The 8,683-nt window shown below is 36.8% G+C and overlaps 2 protein-coding genes and 1 non-coding gene across 3 annotated transcripts in view; all 3 read left to right on the top strand.

Annotated features, from left to right (window-relative positions):
• cipc2 (Neuroendocrine convertase 2-like) overlaps positions 1-6,700 on the top strand; it is an 18,537-nt gene extending 11,837 nt beyond the window's left edge. The window contains 8 exon segments of the mRNA NM_001135026.1: positions 537-752; positions 1,722-1,850; positions 3,236-3,361; positions 3,832-3,999; positions 4,781-4,908; positions 5,163-5,254; positions 5,693-5,883; positions 6,138-6,700. Coding sequence (NP_001128498.1) covers positions 537-752; positions 1,722-1,850; positions 3,236-3,361; positions 3,832-3,999; positions 4,781-4,908; positions 5,163-5,254; positions 5,693-5,856 — 1,023 coding nt within the window. The 3' untranslated portion in view covers positions 5,857-5,883; positions 6,138-6,700.
• LOC100175212 overlaps positions 1-8,683 on the top strand; it is a gene marked incomplete at its 3' end in the record, with an annotated part of 276,802 nt that overhangs the window by 57,649 nt on the left and 210,470 nt on the right. The window lies entirely within an intron of this gene.
• Positions 4,682-4,754, top strand: trnak-cuu. The gene has a single exon. It is a non-coding gene; the product is annotated as a tRNA-Lys (tRNA).

The raw sequence follows: 8,683 nt of genomic DNA, 5'->3' as shown, positions 1-8,683 counted from the left end.
ATATGTGAAAACGAAACAACGCTTCTTCTAGGAAATTACACTGGTGCAAATAACAGGCATAATAATATCAAAAACATCAATCAATCGGGTCACACGGTTCGTTAATGACCTTTTCAGTTTCTATATCAATCCCCTATCACCGAAAGTGTTTTGACACAAGTAAAATCGCATGCGTACGTGCGTAAAATCCAACATGTTGAATCGGGTCGGATGGCCTTGCGTTAACGAACGTTTCGCAAGTTTCGATCGGACGTTACACATTTTGTGTACAGCCACCTTTAACTTGAGTCAGCAAGTTAGGTCAACGTTTAATTGAGTGGCGCTATATGTCATTTTTATTTATCTCTTCGAAAATCAGAGCAAAGATCAAATTATTAAACAAAACGCACAAAAGAGAACTTATAGTAAACTGGTATAGTTCTTGTAAAAGGAGCCAAACTACAAGTATATAATATAATGGCAGCAACAGTATACGTCATATATGGTTAACTTGTGGTTAGTAAATTGTTGATTTAACAAACTTTACTATTTACCAGGGTCGCAATGGGTTGGGATCAATATACGTGTGGGCTTCGGGCGACGGTGGAGCGGACGATGATTGTAACTGTGACGGATACGCAGCTTCAATGTGGACGATATCAGTTAATTCAGCGATAAATGACGGAGAAACTGCTCTTTATGATGAAAGTTGTTCTTCTACATTAGCCTCTACTTTCAGTAATGGTAGAGGACAACGTGCGGGTTCGGGCGTGGTAAGTTAGATGTCGTAATACATTATTTTAGTTTTATTACTCTTATTCTAATGTTAAAATTTGCTGTTAAACCTGTATCTTATAACGCATACTGCGGCTGAAACTAAACCAGGCATAAATTAATGCCTGGAAATTGCTCTCCTGGTAAAAATGTAAACACGGTGTATAGTAGGATGGGGAGGACGGTGATGGACGATAAAAAAATACAGTATAATTTGACAAAAATTTTTTTAGTCCAACAAAAAGCGCGACAAAGACGATTACTGCGTTGTTAAGTATCAAAATTCAATGTTGAATAAATAAACTTCAATGGCTGAAAAGCGGCATATTAATAAGATGCTCATTTTTAATGCTCACTCAATCATATTAAAAATAAATTTTGTAGTTGTAGTGCGAGTTTGAATCACAAATTCAGTATATCGTAGTTTAATAAAATAGACTAAATATTTCGTAGTTTAACTTTGTCTTATAAAACTAGATTTAGTTTTGTGAGAAAGAACATAGATAAAGAGTGGGGAAATATATATAGGACACTTAAGCACATATTGCCTAATATTTTATAATTTAAAATACATGACTTTTGGGTGACACCACGAATTATAGTACTATCATTCCTTTATTAATTGACAACAATTCAAAAATATATATTAAAACACACGGAAAGTTATTCAGCGATTCGCACAAATGGTGTAATTTTACAAATTCAAAAACACACAGAGTAAGACGGTACAATTTAAAATGCTTGTTAGTTTTGATTAATCATGGCAGGGGACCCACAGCCTTATTAAAACGTTTGTTCTGGAACAGTTAGCAAGTTGTTTACAATGTTACTTGCGGGTGACCACACATTTTTATGAACAGTGTTTAAAATGAACCAAAGTTTCTACCATTACTACCCAAACTATTTTATAAAAAAAAAAATAACAATTTGTGTAAGAGTCGAAAAGAAATTCACAATGTTACTTACAGGCCACCACCGATTTGTATGGTCAATGTACTTTACGTCACTCGGGTACGTCAGCTGCTGCTCCAGAGGCGGCAGGTGTGTTTGCTCTTGCGTTGGATGCAAACAAGAATCTCACCTGGAGGGATGTGCAGGTGCGTACGATGTTTAATATACCAACCTATGGTGAAAGGCCTTGTTACTGCTATAATGGTACTTTAAGATAACAGATACAACATCCCATACTCCATAATCGCGTTTTTACCAACTAACAACTCTCTTTTTCGTGGGGGCATAATAAAAATAATTAAATTTAGTTCCATTGCGGTTTCGTATTTTTGCGAACACCCGACTGTCATCTATCTTAACACCCGACTGTCATCGACGAACACCCGACTGTCATCTATCTTTTAAAAGCTAGTTCTATATATGACAATGAATGGCGATTTATTTATTGTTTAGTGTTTATAACGTTTAACCCTTAATTAAAAGGACTAAAAAACCGAATTTAACCACAGACTTACATAAGACGTTTATGGTGAGAGATCGCTTAAAAGGAAGTGGTATTTCAACCACAGAATATTAAATAACAATGCGTATACAACGATTCTAAGCACATAGTATAAGCCAAACAAAGTTTAATGCTCGCTGTCACATTAAAGACAATTCACTTAAATATATAAAATAACGCGCGGCAACTTGTCGCAATGCCGTTTTATACTTTACAAGATTTTATTTTACGTTTTAAATATAAATTATTGAACGAAAAATATATAGTAGGATGGGGGAAGATGGGACACCTTTAGCACATAATATCCAAATAGCCTGATCATGTTTTGAATAATTAACAACGGTATATGGAAGTCGTGAGGATACAGTTTTATAATTCTTTGAATATTCTTCGTTTACTACTAAAAGGGACGAGAAGATAGAGTCAAAATGTGTCCCATCTTCCCCCACCCTAATATAGTTGGGAGGGTGGGAGAAGATGGGACATTTTTTCATTCGATTTTCTTGTCGAATTTGTTAGTAAACACAGAACATTCAAAAGATTATAACCGTATCCTCACGGCTACCGAAGTAGACCGTTCTTAATTGTTTCAAACACAGTCAGGATATTATATGTGCTAAAGGTGTCCCATCTTCCACGCCCTACTATATATGTATAACTAAGTTTATGGCGCCATCTACTACAAAGGAATGCATAAGACTAATTAATTTCCGTATATTGGAAGTTAGAAGAAACGTTAATATATTTCATCAACTATTTTCAAATTGCGTAAAGATAAGAATAGTAAAAAATAACCAAATTAAGCCCAACTCACCCAAACGTATTGACAAATCATCTTTAGGTTTTTTTAAGCTGTCAGTTTGCCTATTTTGACATACGTTGAAAACAAAATTTGTGCGGACAGAATACCATCCTTGAGTTATATGCAAACACACAAGCTTTGTGACAACCTTTGTTGCTTTGTTATAAACTTAATTGCATTGGTAGCATAGAATCAATACAACTAATCAACCCATAATCACCTTCCAGCATCTTACTGTGCTTACTTCGACGCCTAACTTGCTCCACGACGACCTCCACCGGTGGCAAAGTAACGGGGTTGGTTTGATGTTTAATCATCTGTTCGGGTTCGGGGTTTTAAATGCACAGAAAATGGTGAGGGAGTTTTATTTAGTTTTTTTGAAACGATAATATGAGTTGAACGAATGTAGAATAAATGAATGATTTCATGTAAAATAAAGGTAATGAATGAATACATGGGTTAGCTAAACTTAGGTAGGCTACTTTATATATTTGTTTGTTATTTTAGCTAAAAACTATAATATACAGCTTTGATGGGCGAATGAACGGTTTAAACTTAAAGAATGTATTTTTTATTCTCAAATCCTCAAACGACAGTCATTATTACCAAGGAACAAACACACACAATGTTAGCGGCACTGAATTTCGGACCTGGTATACTGAGAGCGCTCTAACCACTTAGAAATAGCTTCTAGTTATGCAAGCTAAGCTTACCTTATAGTTACTGTAATAAGTACAGATTATATTCTTTATGGCTGATGTATCCAGGCACGCTATAGACTTGCTGCATGATTTGCAGTATTTAATGTTCTTACTTACTTTAGGTAAAAATGGCGAAAACTTGGACGACAGTTCCACCCCGGTTCAGATGCGAAGCTGGTGTCGTTGAGCAGATGTTTGACATTCCGTCAGATGGCGTGCTTGAGCTCACTATTGACACTGATGCTTGTGACGGTGGAAATAACCATGTTCGATACCTTGAGCATGTTCAGGTAAAAATATAAACAACGTATTTTACCGACGTATTTGTTTAAGCGACCACGACTGTATCTGCGTGGTGTAGGCTATTGGCGGGCTTTATACAACGATATGTTGCTTAATTAGACAACGCTTAATAAGCAACCCGATTCAAATAGAAACAAACGTATTATTATAACATCCAACATGTATTAACCCGATACCACGTATACATGCATACATCAAAACACATTGTATAAAGTAACGAATACATATAAAATACGGCAGCGTACATGGTACACATCAGTATATCCACCAAACACTGGCGTTTTTTTCATCCCCTTCAATAATACCAATAACAATAATAGCTTTGATGTTGAATTCGAGCCAGTTCTGTTTATACAAACTAACATAAACGCTGATTTTTAAATGCCAGATTAATATATACAAAATACTCGTTTCACTAAGTTTTATACTTTCCACATTTAGTAGTTTGTCCTGCTACATTGCTACAGCTTCACAAGCAAATAGCTTACCAAAAAAGCTTGCAAAGTACGCGCGAGTGTAATCAACAACTAAGTGTCAGTGTTGACAAGAAAAAACAAAATGCTTCATCTGCTTCTGTTGTGAAACACTGTTGCGGCGGTGGTTCTAATGCTATAATCACAAATGAAGTTGCATGTGCTAACAGGATACCTTAATCAGTTCATCTCTACCGCCCTGCTAGCTCAGTCGGTAGAGCGTTGGACTCTTAATCCAACGGTCGTGGGTTCGAGCCCCACGTGGGGCGTGTATTTTACTTCTTATATTCCAAAGGCGTTTCTGACCATTGCAAGTTCTCGCCGTGGAGACTTGACCATAAATATGACGTCTCCGTTTGGCACTGATTCCATATTATTGAATCGACGACCAAACGACGACGACAGCTCACAAGGGTTTAGAAAGTAAGTGGTGAGGTGTAGCAATTTTGCTTTTTTAAACTGTTATGTACTAATACAGAACACAATCGTCACACAGGTACATATACCTGGTAATTCACAAGCGGGTATGATGTGTATGAAACGGAACACCTGTGTTGTAACGACTATTATTGTCCCGCCGGAAAACCCGAGAATAAATTAAAGTTATATTCGTTCATTCAACTAGTGTATTTCCTCCTATCATACAGTAGCGTTTTTACACCACAGTTTTATCCCAGGTGGCCGTTCATGACCACACATACATGGGGAGAGGACCCAAGAGGAACTTGGAAATTACGAGTAGCTTTGAACGGAGAATTTCCACAAACAGGTACAACAAAGCAATCTTTTTAGTGATTTATTTCTATGTGGTTTATAGCTTCGTGTGTGCAATTACAGATAAGTCAGCTCTTTTAAGGCACCGCATATATTGGTCGGAAATAAAGTTTAACTTGTAAGCAGACAGGAGGTGTATGAAATAGAAAACCCATGTTATAAACACTTGTGGTACCATGACATGACATGTGAGGACACGTATAGGGGTTTAAGCGAACTCTGTTCTCAATCCAAGACCCCGTAGCGCGCCTTACCATAAAACGTCATCCTTACTTGCCACAAACCGTTACATAATAATCTGGTATGAAAATACACAGCTGTTCTCCACTGAACTCTACCGCCTTCCATAATCTTTTAATAAGAGTCAAACGAAGCGGCACCAGGGGGCCAACGTTAGCTTATTCCTACCCCCAATACATTAGGTTTTTTCCAGGTCGTTTGTTACGTTGGGGTTTGCTTCTCCACGGTACCCAGCAAGCGCCTTACATAGACGAGATTTTGGATGGACATAACTCAAAGCTGGCTGTGTCAAAAAAGCTGGAATTCGCTGAAGGGATACTTCATGACTTGGAGGACAGTGGTTCCCAGCATCCGTGACCGCAGTAACATGTAGCCTAACTCTAGGTAATAATTATAAGTATGCCAAATCTACTGTATGTGTGTGTGATCCTTGTCAGAGTATTTAGGCCCCCTAACGCCTAGATACCTCTATTAACCTTTTACATAAGTGGTAAATCGTAAGCGGGCACGGGGTTTGTGAAATAGAACACCCGCGTAATACCAACTGTCGTATCCTCACCATCTGAGAATAAAAATGGTTACATTCATTTTTTACTAACTTTGTACTTAACAAATGTTATTTTTATTTTCCTCTACAGAAAAGCGTATCAGCCAATCAAAAGTGACCGTTTAATTTTACCCTTTTCCCCACTGTTCTTTCAATGTATAGTTATTAGACTATTACTCTTATCATTTATAGATTTGTTAACTCTTATTTTACTTCTCACATTAAAACGTTGTAGAAGCAATTTCTCATAATTTAAAGGTATAGTAGGGTGAAGTAACGGGACCTCTGGCAAAGGCAGGACGTTTTTAAATCTTCTTTTACGGGTACCCATTTACTCATAGAAAAAACAACAAATTTTACTGTAAGTATTAAAATTCGGTGTTGAACGAGTACAACACAAAAACCGCCATACATTTTTAGTTTTGAAATTTGAACTACATACTTAAGGGTCCCGTCTTCCCTCACACTAATTTTGAATATATCCGTTTAATGATTTACATTCAACGTGTTTGCTTCATCGTGTTTGTTCTTTATATTTTAAACGTAGGAGTGCGTTACCTAGTTGTTATAAGTGTAAGTGTTGTAATACTGAGAAAACGTTTTAATCACTTTTTGTTAATCCTTCATTTTGTGGTTCACCTTTCGTACAGATCCGTTGGTGTTAAATAAAATTCTTGCAAATGTTAAAATCATTGACGTTACTTTGGCAAATGCAGTGTGAAACCTAGAGATATTGGATTCAAGGCTCTTCACTGCTACTGTTGTTGGAGTGTGAATTCGTAAAGAAATTTAGTTGCTCTAACCGCAGTGGTCAGTTATAATGAGTTTTTCTAAATTGTCATCCATGCAGCAAAAACAATCATCCGCAAAGTTACATATGTAGTAACTGATAAGCTGCCCCAAGGTGTAAGAAACAAAACACGGTTAGCGTATTAACAATAAAGACAAATGCGCCTTTATATTGGCTGTTATGTTTGTATTAAAAATGAGCGTCCCATCTTCCCCCACTCTACTATATTACGCTTACCACCACCTAGCGGCTTATTGTTCCTGAATTAAATGCACAATATCACACTTGCAGATAAAACAACAACTTGGCGTCAAGGGTTAACTTAGCTTCATTGAGCTTAGCGTGGACGTGGCTTCCATCCGCCCTGCTAGCACAGTCGGTAGAGCGTTGGACGTAATTCAACGGTCGTGGGTTCGACCCCCACGTAGGACGAGTATTTTTGGGCAGCAGCAACTAGGGGTACACAAATTTCAATTTTTCGGTGTATTCGAAAGCTCTCAAAGCGGTAGTTGTCATTGTAAGCAATATTTATGAATCTATGATGTTTAAAACTGATCGGGATAAATAGGATGCGACAATTTAGACTTAATTGTAAATGATTTATCGACGCATGCGAATCAACCATGTTGTTATAACACGCTGTGCCATACAGCACGCGTCAGAATACGAGCAACTACAAATGTAAATTTGTGGCTTTGTGTTTTATCTTGGCATAGTAAGGGGGAGTCGGTGTTCTGTTTTCAAATGAAACCAAACCCGCCAAATATAGAAAAGTAAAGTGGGGGAAAGATGGGACACTTGGGCACATATCGCCCAATAATTACAAGTTCAAAATACAAGACGGATTTGGGGGAATACCACGAATTGTTACTATCATTCCTTTATTAATTGATAACAGTTCAAAAAAATATACTAAAACGGTTATTTATCGATTCGCACAACAGGTGTTATTTTACAAATTAAGACGTGTGGTTTACTTTTTTTTAAATCATTGTTAATTTTGATTATTAAGTAAATTATTGTTAGGAATATATGTAAATAACACGAAATATTACAGTGCGCTTTAAGAATCAAGTTTAAACATCCTTTTCCTTGCCCTACTGCTATAGTTTTAACATGTTACCTACATTTACAGAAACAAGAGTTCATAGATCTAATGAATGAGTACGGCTTAAACTAATTGGTATAATATAGTAGGGTGGGGGAAGATGGGACACCTTTAACACATAATTTCCAAATAACCTGATTGTGTTTTAAAGAATTAACAACGGTCTGTGGAAGTCGTAAGGATACGGTTTCATAATTCTTTGAATTTTCTTTGTTTACTACCAAACTGAAAAGAAAACAAAATAAAAAGGTGTCCCATCTTCTCCCACCCTACTATATTAATTAATTCTTTTACTACAAAGGTCGACTGGGCTCGATCAAAAACAAATCTGAAGTAACCAACAAAACGGGTTCTAGTCGCCATTGATGACTGTAGAGCAGTAGGCAGAATGTATTTATACATGTATTATAACTAATGAAACTTATGTCGTATGAGGATGGAGTGATTGGCAAAGAATATGTGTAAATACGCTTTCTACAACTCCTGTACCATGTGTTTATTGTAAACTTACACTGGTTAACATTGTCGTCGCTTAAAAACGTTTGTTTACGTGAATTTGGACAAACCGTAATCACGCAGTAGCCTAATTAAGTAATGTTAAAAGTATTAATCATATAATGTTTAATTAAATCAGAGTAGTGTTTATGATGCGTCCAGGCGTGAATCGTTGTGAGGATTCCTTATCTCACCAACACGTACGGCCCAGACAGACAGTATAACCGCTGTCTCGACAAACCTG

The sequence above is a fragment of the Ciona intestinalis genome, unplaced genomic scaffold (assembly GCF_000224145.3).
Source record: "Ciona intestinalis unplaced genomic scaffold, KH HT000047.2, whole genome shotgun sequence".
Taxonomy (NCBI): Eukaryota; Metazoa; Chordata; class Ascidiacea; order Phlebobranchia; family Cionidae; genus Ciona; species Ciona intestinalis.
The sequence above is the reverse complement of the archived record's forward strand: the minus strand, read 5'-3'. Positions and strand labels throughout refer to the sequence as shown.